Below are 15,939 nucleotides of genomic sequence, written 5' to 3' on the forward strand. Positions count from 1 at the left end.
AAAGAGAGATGGAGACTGAGAAAAGCCAGCACCATCCGCAGTTACTTGTGGAGAAAACATGAATTTTGGTAGAAGAAAAATTTAAAATCCCAGGAAAGGACCATGCCTGGTATCCATATGCATGGAGATTTGACTCAGAGAGCTGTAAGTTGCCAACAGCTAGAAAAGGAGCTGAATCAGTTGCAAATTGCCTTAGAGCCTGAAACAATAGCCAGCCTCAGGCCGCCGGAGCAGGAAGTGAATGCAGGGATGAAGCCAGCCCCCAAAACCTGAGAAGCCAGTTAAACGCGCTGGTCCAAAGCCAAAGAGCTTTAGACTTGCAACTGAACACGGCTGGGGAAGGCCTGGAACCAGTGTTTTCTAGACTCGAGGAACAGCCAGGCCTCCCTGACTGCAAGGTTACCCCCGCAGCCCTTGCGAGGGGTTTAATGCCTCCGAGTCAAACGCTGCCCTTCAGCCTAAACTCTGCCCGCCCCTAAAACATACAGAGGGGGGTGCCCCGAAGATGATGTCACCTTCCTCCGCTCTCTGGAGGCGAGGTTCGACTCAGCAAAGCCAATCTTCTTCCCTCCTTCTCATCCCAAGCCCTGCCTGCTGATAAAGAAGCAATTTGCTTATCAGGAGGCAGTGTAGGGTAGTGGTACCTCCCTCTGCAACAGAAGTGGTTGAATTACACGGGAAAATTAGCAATGATCCCAAAGAAAGAGAAATGGAGAATGTTTTGAGAATTTTGCTAATGGGGGCGGGGGGCGGGGGGGAATGAAATAAATCCTTTTGGGAAAGAAGCGCATGGTGAAAAGCCCTGGTCTTTTGCCCGGGGAACAATCTGTTGCGTGAAGAGTTTGGACCCCTTGGAGCGGGGGAGAAGCCCCAAGCAATGCATGAGAAACAGCTGATGTCCCGTTTCCCTTCTTCTGGGTTATTGTAATTTAGTTCAAAATTTAAGGATCAAGATTAAGAAAACAAAATCTCGGGACCACCTCCAAAATTGGGTTGCGAGAGGGTGGTGAATTCAGCCATCCTAAGAGGCTTTCTGGAAATAAAATGGGGACTAAATGGAGAGTCCGTTTCCTTGTATTCTTAAAGAAGCTTTGCAGACTGCTCCTGCAGCGTCTCCTTCTGGCAGCAGTGGGTATTGAGCCTTGTCTGCCACCAGAGGCTGGAGGCCGAAATGCTGCCACTAGAGACTCTGTAGGAGAATCCTTAGGAGAAAATGCTTTTCTCCTCATGCAAGTTGGTTGTTTTGGTCTCACTAATAACCCTGAATGTTCAAGTATATCCTCACCAGGCAGGAGACTGGGTGTATGTCCAGACCTGGAATACAGAGCCGCTTCACCAGAAGCGAAAGGACTTTTGATGCCAGGGCTGTGAGATTTACAGCTCGAGACTCCCAAATTATGTGCTTAACGTTAGCTCTGGAGGCACGGAATTGTACTGGACAGTACAGTAAATGGAACTCCGCTGCAGATAAAGCTGCAATGGAACATTTCTGAAGTGAAAAGCATTCCATGGTTTATCTTTCTGCCCATTTCCAGAGCAATGTCCCTAGTATGGCAGCATGGCTGTTTGCTCCTGAATTAGTTAACCATGCTAGCAGGAGCTTGTACCTAGTGTCTATAATAGCAAGTATGGCTTTGAGTGCCAGAGGGGTAAGAGAACAAGAAAGAAAAGAGAGCCATGTCCTTTTCCCTGAGGACCACTCTAACATCACACACCTAGAACAAATACTACCTGACCCGTGGAAAAGAAATTTTGGCTTATGGACTGCAGTCTAAATTTGCAAAATAGAATGGAACAGAACGTGTAGATCCGACCAAAAGCCCATGTCACCTAAAACTGAAAAGGTCTCAAAAGGATGGTTGGCTACTCTAACTTTGGTTTGCCTACATGGTGCTAAGAATCCTCATCAGTATTGTTACGGCAGTGGATAATTTAAATAAGATAACTTTTGCCAAATAAGGCTTATTGGCGATTGTTGCTTTCTTGATGTCTTCTCAGTTTCTTTTTACAGGCTTTTTTTGTTGGTTTAATGAAAGGATCACCAAAACTTTCTGTGGCAGAGAAGACAAAAGAATACCAAGGGGATAGTTCCTCGGTCTGAAGCAGGTTCAAATGGGACTGAGTTTTCTCCTCCTAGAGGTGTTTCACGGAAAGATGAAGTGGTGACAGGACTGAAGAATTGCTCTTCTTCACCGCATTGAGTGTTTACATGTTTTTATCTTGCTACCTTTTAAGACATTTACGTGCATAGGTTTTAGATGCGTTTGTTGCAAGCAATATTTTAAAAGTTTTGTATCTTCTCTCTGGTTGCCACAGTGGGGAGAGACAATTCCTCCCTACATTTATCTTAGGCAAATTTTTAGACCTCTTCCTGTCTCCTGAGAGCAAAGCACAAAATTACTCCACCAAGGCAAGTAGGTGTAATAATGGTAGGTGGTGTGTAGAGCATGATTGTGCACAAGAAAGGTATGTGGAACTGTGGGTGGCCCCTGGAAGGAAGGAAGGGAGCTTCCTGGAAGTAGGAGGAAAAGGGGCTGACAGAGGAGCAGAGGTGGCAGCTGGAAAACTCTCTCCAGCTGTAGACCAAGAAGGCATAAGTGGTAAAGCTGACGGAAGACAAGAAGAAAGAAAGAGTTTGGGTTTGAGAACCACTGAGGAGTTAGGTAAAGTCAGGAAGGTATTTGGTCGGCAGCCTTGACTGAAATGAGATGCTGGGGAGGTTGGAGCCTCTTGAGTTTTGTTATATCTTTGACCCCCAGCCCTGAGACAATCCAGACTACTAGGACAATGAAGTCATTTCAGATGGCTTTATTGAGAAAGGTTGCTCTGCTGTCATTTTCTGAAAGGCACTGAAATGATCCCTCTCTGGGTGCCGGTTCCCTTCTCTGCCCCACACGACCCAGCTAGGAGTGGGGCGGCCAGAGAAGAATCAGCAACAACACCCCGGGCATCCGTGGGGCGCGAGGGGAAACTCTCCGGTCTCGGCAGCATAACTGTGGTGTGCTCCATGGCAGAGCAACAGAGAAGAGACGGGTACAACTGAAGTGCCAAAACTGAAGATATTTCATAAATAAAAGGGCACAAACAAGGGTGCAAAACAAAACATAAAGAGGCTGCTTCAGAAGATGCCAAAGTGAGGTCAACACAGGTAGACAGATATAGATATAGATATAGATATAGATGATAGAGATAGAGATAGAGATAGAGATAGAGATATAGAGATAGAGATATAGATTACATAGATATAGATAGCTATAGCGATAGCTATAGCTATAGATTCAGCTATAAGTAGAGATAGAGATAGAGATAGAGATAGAGATAGAGATAGAGATATACATACATCTATATAGTCTTTCATGGCAAGTTCCAGAAGCCTTCTGGCCAATCACCGGCTGTTGATCTGCATGGCCACTCCCAGTCAGTCCCAGAGTCCTTTACTCTTCATGATATGCTCACCATAAGTTCTCTGGGTGTCATCCGTTGTGGCTTCTCTTCTCCCGAGTCTTCGTGTTGGTCGTTGATTGTCTGATGTGTGGCCACTGCATGGCCCATCCCCTCCAGCACAAGCTCCCACAACTGCCCCCTTTTGGTTTTATTTAAAATGAAAGGTCTAACAATTGTAGTAAAAATAATAACCTTGTTCTAACTAAAAACAACACAATACTTGATAGACATTAACTAAACTTGAGAATTAAAGAAACAGGCGGGTTGATATTGCGGAGCATAACTAAACAATAAGTAAATCCAATTTTCATTTCCCCTCACTTCTGAGGGCCCGAGTCCCAGGCAGCTCTCCGTCACTTCATTCCCCCTCACTTACCCACAAAACAAAAGAGAACAGAAAATCAAAAGGACTTGTGGTGGCACCCTCCCCTGGTGCCCTTGACCAACCACACAAATCAAAAGGGGAGGTTTTGTGGGGGACTAGCCTGTGGGGGACCTTACGGCGGGGCTGGGCACGGGTCTCCTGTGGGGGCAACAGAGCCCTTCCTCCGGCTGTACGGAGGCTGCCGGCTCTCCTGCCTAAATAAATAAAATAACTGGGTCGACTGGCTTCTGGGGGTCGCCTACGTCCGTAATCTCTGAAACATGAATTACAACAAAAATCGGGGACTGCTAATACAATAGGAAAGCGGGAGCAGGGTTGGGGGCTGTCGCAAAGTGGGTTAGGGTAGAATCCGGGGAGGCATGGCCGCTACCGTCCTGGCAAGGGCACAGAAAAGGAGGGGAGATGGCAGATGGCTGGTGGCTGGCCTGTGCTCTTGAGCAGGTTCCATCTCCAGTCCTGTCCTTCTCAGGGATAGTGGGTTCAGGGAAGCGGGGGATGGAATACGAGAACTGGGAAAGGAAATCGGTTAAATATTGTGCAACTAAAATTTAAATTTAAGTGATCGTCAAATATACCCTCAATTATCACCAAACATCGCAAAGTAAATGATTTTCAATAATCCCTATATGATCACTGGATATCACTAATAAGGTATCAAACGTACATTGAGACAAAAAACAGGAGTCCATGGGAAAGGTTAAAGTCTAGGGGACGTTTTCCAGAGCATAGACCCAAGAAGTCCCCCAGCAGGCCCACAGGCCTCCACACTGGCTCACGCAGATCCAAACTGCACCAGTTTTCACTCCCTCATGTAGGCCTTAGTTCCCGTGGCAGAACTCGCCTTCCCACTGGACACTCACCTGTGCCTGAGCCTGTGGAGAAGCCAGGCTCCCTCCCCCTCTGCCCACAGCAACACAGACACTCCCAACCTTTCCCAAGAGCTGCAGCGCAACCACAGCCACAGTGGCAACCCCAGCAGTGACACCACTGCTCTGCTCCGTTTTGCCCCACTCTGCTCCTCTAGTCACAGCTGCAAGCCTGTCTCTCCACAACAGGTTGTGCCTGGCGGCAACAAAGCCACAAGATTTCTGCCCGCTTCCAATCCATGCCACAAACCCCATCTATGGCTCTTCCCACATTTAAGAAACACCTGACCATTCCGAAGCAAATTTAGACCTTAATGACAGGGTGAGAACAAAGGGAAGCTTCCAACACAGTGAAGGTTTTATTTATTATCCTATTTATTTCCACTATCAGTCTAAACAAACTACAAACTACGAGCTAGAAACTAGGAACTAGGAACTAGAATAAACAACTATGGCCTCTTCCAGGGCTAGTATCTCCTCTCGGCCATAAACTGCTGCGTTGCCACGATCAGAGGCGTCAGGCTGGAGGTCGGCTCGGCGGAGGTTACAAACGGATGCTGCCCAAAGAGAAAAAGAAGAAATTAATTTCTACTTACCTCCCAGGCTGAAACAGGCTTTCTCTGGCAACAAGAAAGATACAGAAAGGAGGGCATTCTGTGCACCTCTGTCTCCACATCCAGGACCTTGCTACATGGGGCCAACATGGCTCCCAATCCCACAAATCCATTAATTCAGATGTCTTCAGCTGAAGGAGATTTGGTCTAGGTGACCTTGAAAGGCTCCTTCCAACCCATCCTAGGCCAGGATTCTCCTCTCTTTTCCTTTGAAAAGCCCCCCAGACTGGAGATTCTTAGGAGCGGGGCCCATCCGAGGCCTTGGACTTGAGCAGATGAGGAGCCCCTGGCAGTGGGTGGCTGGCGCATCCGGCAGCCGCTTTGCCTTTTACCTGCAGAAGTTCCTGGGCAGACCAGCGCCTGTCCTCGTCCGTCTCCAGGCAGCAGTGCAGAAAGTCTCGCAACCAAGCGGACTGTTGCCTGGGGTTCTGCAGCTTCGGGCTGCCCCTGGTGCTTATCAGCTGTTGAACCTAGAGCAGAAGGAAATGCCACGCTCTACCTGCCTCTTTCACACCCCAAACTGCTCACACAGACCCCACCGGACAAGCTCCGCTCTCCAGTGGCTCTTTACTCCCTGCCCGAGGGTGGCAGATACCTTTCCTGCCCCTACTAAAAGAACCCAAAGCCCGAGGCAGCCATAGCCAGTCCAATATGCAAAGGCTCTTGCCTTGGCCCCTGATTTCATTGGCTGATGGAATTAGGAGCAACTCCATCAGCAAAAGCACCCTTTGCTTCTCTGAGCACTGACACCAGCTCTACAGGCGATGCGGAAGACAGACTTTTATCTAACTCTACTATTTCCAAGGATTATTCCATCAAATGCAGCTCAGCACTGCTCACTGCTCCCTTAGGCAAAGCTTCCATCAAGCAAAAGGCATCGTGAGGTTTTGGTGCAGTTCGTGATCAAATGCCAAGGGGATAATCTGGACAAGAAGCACGAGAGACTATGCAGCCTGGAACCCGTCATTTTCAGCTGCTAGCAAGCTTCCCAAGCAGAAGAATGGGAGCAGATTTTGTCCGAGTGACAGCAGTATCTGAGAGTAGTTGCAGCGTACCGTGCGGGAGGTCATCATCAGGTAAGGAGGCGCTCCTTCCACCATCTCCATCCCCACAATGCCAAAGGACCAGATGTCCACTTTGGGGCCATAGGGCTTCCTGCTGAAAATTTCTGGCGCCATCCAGTAAGTTGTCCCAACAGCCGATCTCCGTTTGCTCTGCTCAGCGGTGAGCTGAGCAGAAAGGCCAAAGTCAGCTGAGGAGAAAAAAACCACTCTGATCAAGCCAGCGTGAATTAGGGAAGCCAACAAAAGAATTCCCCACGGTACCAATGTCCAAGAAGGCAGTGTGGAATCCCAGCTGCAAAGGGGCCCTGCTGCCATTCCTCAGGCCTGCAGCCGAGGAAATACGGAATTGGCCACTTAGCAAAAGCCCCCAGTTTCAGGCAGTGGCTTTTAGTCCCCTGAAGCTATTAGACTGCAACTGCCTTGCTTGGGAAGGATCACACACAAGCCAAAGGCACCCCCTACCCCTTCTTCCCAGCAACACCTCCCTGCGCCTTGTGGCTGTGCTCTGCGCTCACAGCAGGGCAGCCTGCACTGCCACGGGCATCAGGGAACCGGCAGTCACCCAAAGGCAGCCCCACACCGCAGCCCGCCACGGCTGAGCCTGGCCAACAACACCCACCCAACTTGACAGATCCGTCCAAGCCCAGGAGAATGTTGTGGCTTTTGACGTCTCGGTGGATCACTTGCTTGGAGTGAAGGAAATCCAGGCCTTGCAGGCACTGAGAGAGGAAAAAGCAACACGAGCCTAAGTGGATTTCGTCCCACAAGCAGGGAAGTGGCACATCTGACTTCCTGGGGGATGGTGAGCCATGGCAAGACAGGCTGCTGGCAAAGGCAGCAGAGCCTGCTGCTCCAACACGAGGACAGCAGTGCTTTTCTAAGTGCGGGTGTGTTTGCTTTTGAAAGAGAAAGGGCAATTGTTCCTCTGGCCAGTGTCCTGCAAACACAGACTCAAGAAGCACTGCTGCCGTGGCTGTACTCTCTCCAGCCAGACAACAGTGGCTGCTTTTGCCAACACCACGTTGGCTGCCAGGCTCTCCTTTCAGGCTGAGCTCTGTGAGAGTCCTGCGAGTATCTCTTTGTCTTTGCCACTTGCTTGACATGGTGCCAGCAGCACCTTTGCTCTTAGGAAGGAATGCGGAAGGAATGGGAAGGAACGCAGCGCACACAGGCTCCAGGCAAGTGTTTAGAGAGGCAAAGACAAACACACTAGAAGAAGGGCAGGGACACTGGCAGGCACTTCCGATGCTCTTGCTACTGCCAGTTATAAGAGAAAGGCAGAAAGGAAGCTCGGAAGGTGAAATCTCTCCTCTCCTTATCACCCATTTGGAAGGACCATCCCGACCAAGCCGTGGGAAGCACAAGCGCCATCCCTTACCTCCCGAGAGACAGCTGCTATCTCTCCTTCTGCCATACAAATCTCCCTAATGACATCGTGTAAAGAACCTCCGTCCATGTACTCCATCACCAGCCAGACTTCCTCGTCCACCAGGTAGCTGAAGGGAGGAAACAACAGCCTGGAGATGAATGCGTGCACTTCCTGATGGATTCTCCTTCCTGTGTCTCTCTCAGAAGAAGACAGGAGGAAGTCAATAATCATTCGCTATGCTCTCCAGGGCTTGAACTCAATCTACAGTGTTTTGTCAGCACATAAGACCCGTGGGAAAAAAAATCAAATGCCAAACCAAACAAAACAATGTGGACAGAGGACAGGAACTTTGAGGCTGTTGGCTCAAGAAAGACAGGGCCAAGTCCGCTCTTTGAAAGCACACGTCAAACTAGGTATGCCAGCAAAGATTAATGCAGCCCCAATGCAATCTCCTCCCAAGACGCTGTCGATCAGTCCAGAAACAGGAATTAACAGCTCCATCCTCTGTCAACTCCATCCTCTGCCAGTGGTTGAACCGCTGCCTTGCAGGATGTGGATGACCTTTCATGGCAGAACAGCAGAACCACTCACCTGTCTAGAAAGGTCACAAGATTGGCGTTCTTATTGCCACGCATGACCTGGATTTCATTCAGGCACAGTTCACTGCTGCTCTCTTCCAGGAGACTAATTTTCTTTATGGCCACCTACAACGACATGGAAAACCGTGAACCAAAGTCTGTGGCGCAGGACCACAAGGGGAAGACGGAGACAGTGATTATGGGATGATGGAGCTGGGCTGGGCCAAACCGCCTTGCGGCTGGACATCAGACCGCTTGCTTGGGCACCTCCCAGGACAAAGAGCCAGATACCCTTTGCCTTGTAAACCTGGGAGAAACATGGTCTAAGCTCTCCACCGCAAAGCTCTAACAACACAGGCTGTGCCCACAGTCTTCCCCCAGGGCCTTACTTTATCATCCCCATTTTCATTCACACACCCCTTGCAAGCAGGAAGCCATTTTGTGCCGGTAAGAATGGAGCAAAACTGCTGGGAAACCTTTGGCACTTCTAGGGGGCTTGATCATTACTCCAGCAACCACTGGCATTCTCCATTGCACAAGAACAAAGCAAACCCTTGCAGACATGACAGATAAAATGCCGTCCTAAAACAGCACTGCAGAAGCTGTGGCGCTGCTTGACGCTTACCTCTTCTCCTGTGGCAGTCTCCACTGCCATGCACACCGTGCCAAAACCCCTAGAAACAAAAGAGCAGCAGAGAAAGAAGAAGTCCTTTAGTCCCTGCAAGTGCAGGACACCGCGGTCCAACCGCGGAAAAAAAGTCCCGGGGCAAACAGTAAATGGAACACGACAGATTCTCGTCTGGGTCTTTTCTCCCTTTTCTCTTTCTGTATCTGTGCATGTGTGGGATTTTTCCAGGCACATGCCGGTTCGGCCTTCTCACACCTCTCCTTGGAGTCTATCTGCCAAATTCAAGCACCACCACTGAGGCCTTCTGAGAAGTCTGAAGCCATGTAAGAGCCATTGGAGGAAAGCCTCCAGACACAGATCCTTTCTCCAGCTTCCAAGGAAAATAGTGTCCAGCCACAGCCTGCAGCCACAGCTGGAGCAGGCAAAGGCTTCCACTGTTGCGCACACAAATGGAGAAGTACTCAAAATAGAGGATCCTTAGACGGCTGTGTTCTGGGTCCAGAGCCATTGGCAGCTGCTTCTCTTTGGTGCACCAGACACAGGAAGGGCTCTACTTTTCTGGCCACTTCAGCTATAAATGCTGACCAGTACTTAGAGATCATCAGGCATCATCTTAACGCAGTGTCTGAACAGCTTTGGAGCTTGCCTGCTGTCACTCTGGGGAGGTGTGACACCAGCAAAATGCACCGCCCCCCGCTGTGAAGAAGGAGCTGTGGCTGCACTCACCCTTTGCCAATCGTTTCCAGTTCTGTGTACTTAGCCTCAGGATCTCCCTCGCTCACCAGCATCTCTGTAAAAATCCCAAGGAAAGATGTTCACTTCAGAAGAGGTCCCACCCTGCAGCAGATCAGAAAGGCAGCCCCACTGTCTGGGACACTCTGCCCTTTCAACTCAGTCAGCCTGGAAACACCACCACCACCACAACCAAAACCACCACCACCACCACCACCACCACCACCACCACCACCTCAAAAACAACAGCAGCAAGACAAGCAGCCCTGCAGCACAGATGGCCTGCCCAAAACTAGAAGTCTACACTAAAATCTAAGCACATCGAGAAACAGTCAGAGGAGACAGGGATCAGAAAACTGCAACCAGGAGAAGTGATTGTTGTCTACAAACATTAAGGGCAGCAGGAAAAACAAAACCTTTCTGTTCTTGGCCATGAACACTCTGTGACATTCAACAAAAGCTTTCATCCTTGCAAACATCCAAGGCATCTTGGGTTCTGGAATCAATTCTTATCAACAGCTGCCCTTTCCAGAACAGGAAGAATATTGCAAAGTGCTTCCAGCAGAGCCGAGATCTCCAGCTTTAAGCAGGACTTTGCCTAAACAATGCCCCTCTGCCTTTCAAGAGCAGCAGCTTATGTTATACCCTACTGTGATGGGCCTCAGGAATGAGGTCCCTCAGCCTTTAGGCCAGGCTAAGTTCTGAAGATGACCTTGGCTGTGCCCCACAGGAGCTGGGCCCCACAGGAGCTCCTTGAGGCCTACTCATTCGCTAGGTCACAGCCTCCTGCTCAGCCAGAAACAACCTCTGTTTTCTTTTTGGCATAGAGGGAAGCTCAGGCAAAGCCAAACCAGGCCCAGCTGCCCTCAGAGGCAGGAGCAACACCCCAGGGACCCCTCACCACCTCAAAGCACAACAGCAGGTCCTGTGTGGAGGCCACAGGACCTGGCACTCAGCTGAGGAGGAGCAGGAGGTGGGACAGCTCTTGCTGACACACGCACACACAAGGCACTGCTCCGGCGGACAAGGATCACAAAGCACATACTCAGCATGGCCAGGCACTTGTCCTCTGTCCTCTCTCCCAGCTGCTCTCTGCTGCCAGAGGAACCAGTCGTGCTCCAGCTGCTGCCAGAGGAACTAGTCGTGCTCCAGGTGCACGAGCTGCTCAGGCTTGAGTTTCCAGCTTGGGGACTGGAGGCTTCTTCAGGGCCTTCAGCTGCAGCTCGTGCAGGTACCAGGACACAGGAGGTGGAGCTCTGGGACAAGAAATTCATTTGGGTCACAAACATGCCTGCACGTCGGAGGTGCCCCTCCGATCCCATTTCAAATGCAAGCTCCTAGGAAGACGCTGCTGGCCACACCCAGGGCTCTTCACCTCTCAGCTTTCGCAGCCCACTTCTCCAGCTCAAGGCGCAAAATCCAAAGGCTGCTTTTACATGATGGACAAAATGACACCAAAGACACTGCTAGCCAAAACAGGCACTTACTGACGTGGGCTGCTCAGGCCGCAGGCTGACAGCAGGGGCAGGTTCATTGGCAGCGGATTCCTCCTCTTCAGCCTCTTCCTCGGGTGCAGAGGCAGCCAGAGCAGGTGCTGACGCTGCCCCTGTGCTCTGTGGGCAGACAGCAGCATGAGGGTCAGGAAAGAACCTGTCATTCAGAACCTTCGGTATATTCAGCTACAGGCCCCGCTGCAACTCAGCTGTTCCTTTAGCTACTGACTGACTTTAGCTGTTCTGTGGGGAGGGCCTGGTCCCTCCTGGGGACAGTGTCTCCTCATATCCTGCAAGGCTGTGAACTGCATCTTTGCACTGCTCTCTTCACTGGGGACAAGGAGCCTGCACAGCCACTGGGCACAAAGGGCTTCACTTGTACCCCAGGAGCATCCCAAGACATCCTAATGCTACCTCTTGTCTCTGGCTAAGACAAATTCACAGCCCCTGTCAGAACAGTAGGAAAGCGATGCCTAAGCGTCCAAGTTCCACACCCCTTTTCCAGGCCTCACAGGCTGGGGGAAGTGCTCTGGAAGAGCTGGAAGGATTCCAGCCCTCAGCATCTTCAGCCAGGCACGGGAGGTGCTGTCTGACCAGAAACTTGCAGCTATGCTTTGTTCCAGCCACAGGACTACCCAGAGGTGCCACTTACTGATGCTGGATGCTCAGGCCCTGCAGTGGCAGCAGGTGCACTTTGGTGGGAATCTTCCTCCCCTTCGGCCTCTTCTTCAGGAAGACGTGCAGCCAGAGGAGGCTCAGAGGTTGGTTTTGGGCTCTGCAGACAGACAGCAGTGTGAGGGACTGGTAACCTTCTTTATATTCAGCTCTAGAGCCAGATGCACTAAGGAGAAATCATCTGCACAGAAATGGCATTCTAAGTTGTTCAAACTCAAGTAGAATGGGCCAATTCGATGGGACTGCACTCTCTTCTACAGGAGAAATTCCATCATGGCTTAAAGCACCAAGCAACCCCACTTTCAGCTGCTTAAAAGCTCTGAAAAGGAACTGGAGGAAACAGCCCGGGATCCAACTCCTCCTGCAGCTGCTACTGCTGCTGCTGCTGTGGCTGCTTCTGCGAAGAGCCTGCACTGTACTTCCATTCATCCAAGCAGGCTGGCGCTGGACTGCAACAGGCCCAGCTCACAGCTTGCTCCACAATTGTCAAATGCTACCAACGCCAAAGGCTCCTTTCCCACTCACCCAAGGACCGGATTCTCTCCAGGCACGGGTGACGTGACCTGCAACACACAAGGGAAAAAGAACCAGATGCTGTAAGAAAACTGCCTGTGCTGGGCAAGCCTACCAGAAAGTCTCCAACCCAAAGACAGATCATTCTGTTTTCACTACGTCACTCCAGCAGCAAGCCTTGTGTCACACAGCAAGCAAGACAACAGCACAAACCACTGCCTCGTGTCTACCTTCTGTCCTCTTTGGCCACTCAACCCATAGAAACTTGAGACTGAGAAAGTCCGAGTGGTTCTGTACTAGGCATTACAGCTTCTGCCCCACCCCATCCAGCAGGAGCTACAGCTCCTCTCTTTCCTGTACTTCAGTTTTCTGAAGAGATTGCATGCAGCAATTGCCATGGGCTTACTGAAAGCCTTTCCCCAAAATAGCTTTGCCCAAGTCCCCCTTAACCATGGTGGCAGTTCTGTGGTGACACAGCACAGGAACAGCTCCTGGCTTCAGCAGCACACAAGAACTCCTCTGAAATGTCTATCTCAGAGGCCTTTTCCAAGCTGAGTCTGTGGTTTCATCACAGAACAAATGGCTCTTCTAGCACGCAGGAAGTGTCAAGTTCCACAGGCACGTCCTGGGATGAGGGAATGCAGACAAGAAGACTTGAACTGAGGGACTTTCCCTCAGTCCTGGAGAGCAGCGCACAGCTTTCACAAGGACTCCTGTCAAGCTCTCCCAGTCTTCCTATCTTGGAAGTTGTCTTGCTTGAGCCAGCAAACTGGGGAGATTGCAGACTCCATTGCCACAGGCTATGCCACGGGAGGAGCGGAACCCCTGCAGGCTACATTACAAATGCTGCCCCACGCCCCACTGGCTAGAGACACCCCCTTCTTAGCTGCAGCTGTTGACAGCAGCTTTACCCAACTAAAGGCCTCTTGGTGGCATTTTGGTTTCCATATGCCGCACTGAACAAAACAGTCCACTTACGTGCCAGGTGGGTGAAAAAGTACCCAGAATAAGCCAAGGAGAAAGCCGTGCAAACTGCAGCACACACCCTCTCCATGGCTCGAGCAGTGCTGCTCAAGTCTGCACCAGACAACGCCTGTGGGGAAGAAACAAAAATACTCAAGAGTCCTGCTGGCAGAGACCTCGGCGATCAGCAGGTTCCGCCTGCAGCGAGCGTGCCACAGAGCTGCTCTGCGCACTGAGCCCTTCCGGGCCTCGGCACAGCAACTTTGCCTTGACAACGCTGGGATGCGGCCGCTGACATCACAATAGCAGCCACCCTAGGCTGGTTTGTGAATTCATGCATAGAACCAGGCCTTCTCTACAGCTCAGGCCAAAAAAAGCCTGCAAAGCTCTCCTCTGCTACAAAGCAACACAAAAAGCCCTCCTAGTCCAGAACCTGCTGCTCAAGGCATCTAAGAGTAACTCCAAGAACACACTAAGCCCCTGTAGCCCACACCGAGAAGCTGAGCACTGAGAAGGGACCAGGATGTGAGGAACCACGCTAGTGGTCTTTGGCCACCAATGCTTCTGGCCAATAATGTTCCACCTGGACCTTCCTCAGCTCTTGAAAGCAGCAAACAAGGAGAAGCACTGCTTTAATTGCATTTAGAGCTTTCTCCTAGCTACAGAGACGAGGTCATGGATCTTTCAGCACTATTTCTTCCAAACATTGTACATCATAGCCATAGTAGGATTTCAGCAGGGAAATGCCATGATCGGAAATGCAAGGGGGATCCTTCTGTCTGGCTCCCTCTAGCACAGAGGCCTTGGCACCAAAGCACCACCACCGTTTCCCCCCCCCAGCCCCAGCCCCCCCAGTTTTGTCCTTCCACAGTATTTCTTAGGACACGGGGCCGAGATGGGTGGCACAGAAGTGACAGCTCTGACACATGGCTGAAACCATCAGGGCCAGGGTGGCATCTGGGACTGTATTTCCGCTCCAGCAGAACAAGGCAACCCAGAGTGGTGACACTGATACCAAGTGAGTTCAGCCAAGCCAAAAGGGAGCCCAGCCAAGCCAAACGGAGCCCAGCAGGGTGGGAGGAAGAGGCAGTGAAGCGGCAGAGCTGATTCCCATGCACACGCCCAGCATGGCGGACTGATGGTAGCGGCAGTACCAAACAGAGCTCTGCAGGGAGAGACACCCGTCACCATCGCCGCTGCCACCATCACTGCTGCAGAGAGGGAGCAGGAAACTGCCACTGCAGGTCCACAGCTGCTCCAGGCAGCACCAGCAGCCCCCATCTACCATCAGAATCATTCTGTAAGCCCTCGCCATCTTGTCTTTGTTCCAGGCGCCCCATGTGACACTTCACCTTTGTCGCTTAAGCCATTACCTCTTTTGCACAATTTTCTTCTTCTTGTTGTATACTGCTTTTTTTTTTTTTTTTTTCCTTACTACATTGTAACTCTAACATTTTTTGCCTCTCATAGATTGGTTTTTCCGTTGTTCCCCTCCATTGTCGTGGAGAAGGGGAGAGAGGAGAGGCGTTACAAGGACTATCTCAGGATGAGGACACAGAAAGGAGGGAAGGTCTTAGAAAGAACAAACAAGCCTCATGCTGCCTCTTTTGGATAAAGATAATAAAAGTGCAGGTTTCTTAATATCCAGCCACAAATCTTTGGAGTCTTGACAGCCAAGAAGCACAGGAACCCGGAAACCTTGTGGTGAGAGGCTAGAGATTGCTGGCTCAAAACATTTCAGGTGCTTGTATGCGGGGAAAGGGGCAGACCAAGCCTTGCTCTGGTGAGGTGATGCCCTACTCTGCCCACCCCACACTGCCAGGCCTGTATCCCAGCCCAGCAGTGGCCGCTGATCCCTGGCACAGCAGAGGCAACGCTCCACACCTGTGTCTGGAACCCCTAACTCAGCTCCTAAAAGGCCGGGTGAGTGGGAGCCCCATGTTGGGGAAGGCCCCAGGAAAGCCAAAGGGTATTTAACTCCCGAGACATGGCAACCACATGTCTTGGCCCTACCTCCTCTTGGAATTCTATCAGCTGAACACCACTGGAACCAGGATTGGTAGCTATGTTGGTTCTTTTCTAGGTATTTTCTCTCCTTCTCTCTTCCCCTTTATTCTTCCAATTCCATCCTCTCAGATTTTTGAGTAACTTAAAATCTAACAGGCTTGGAGTTTGTGAAGTTGAATGGGCTAAGTTAATGCTTGATGGAACGTTTCATGTGGATTGAATCCCGCTCTAAATTTTTTGCCAAAGTTCTCTGATTTTCAGAAGTTGCCAGTGAAGATTATTTTTGTCATTCCGACCTCTTGAGAACGTCTTGTCAGTATTTCTCCTGCTTTTCTACGTCCGAGTATGTGAACAAGTTTAAGTCCTTTTAAAGTGTCCCGTAGAGCAACGTTTTTGGGGCCTTACATTTTAACTGGCACAATGAGCAGGCTGTTCTTGAGGTGACATGGCCATTTTATACAGCAGTAACTGCTCATGACATAATAAAGGAGAAATAAATTTGCAGTCAAAGCTGCTATTTTCTGGCAGAAAAGTAATAGAATCCCACGCAGAAGCTGATCTCAACTGCTCTCCACTGGCAGACCTGCTAAAAGCTTATATATAAAGCT

At 50.5% G+C, this 15,939-nt stretch overlaps 1 protein-coding gene across 1 annotated transcript; it reads right to left on the bottom strand.

The window, feature by feature from the left end:
- Positions 1–5,192: 5,192 nt before the first annotated feature.
- On the bottom strand, positions 5,193–9,819 carry LOC137466019 (serine/threonine-protein kinase PAK 3-like; the record flags this gene model as incomplete). Its single annotated transcript, XM_068177964.1, has 8 exons — positions 9,675–9,819; positions 8,946–8,994; positions 8,334–8,446; positions 7,752–7,869; positions 6,993–7,092; positions 6,365–6,561; positions 5,642–5,779; positions 5,193–5,252 (listed from the first exon to the last, which is right to left on the bottom strand). Coding segments are annotated over exons 1-8 (837 nt in total), but the record flags the coding sequence as incomplete, so codon positions are not given.
- Positions 9,820–15,939: the final 6,120 nt, after the last annotated feature.

The sequence above is a fragment of the Anomalospiza imberbis genome, unplaced genomic scaffold (genome assembly GCF_031753505.1).
Source record: "Anomalospiza imberbis isolate Cuckoo-Finch-1a 21T00152 unplaced genomic scaffold, ASM3175350v1 scaffold_127, whole genome shotgun sequence".
NCBI lineage: Eukaryota > Metazoa > Chordata > Aves > Passeriformes > Viduidae > Anomalospiza > Anomalospiza imberbis.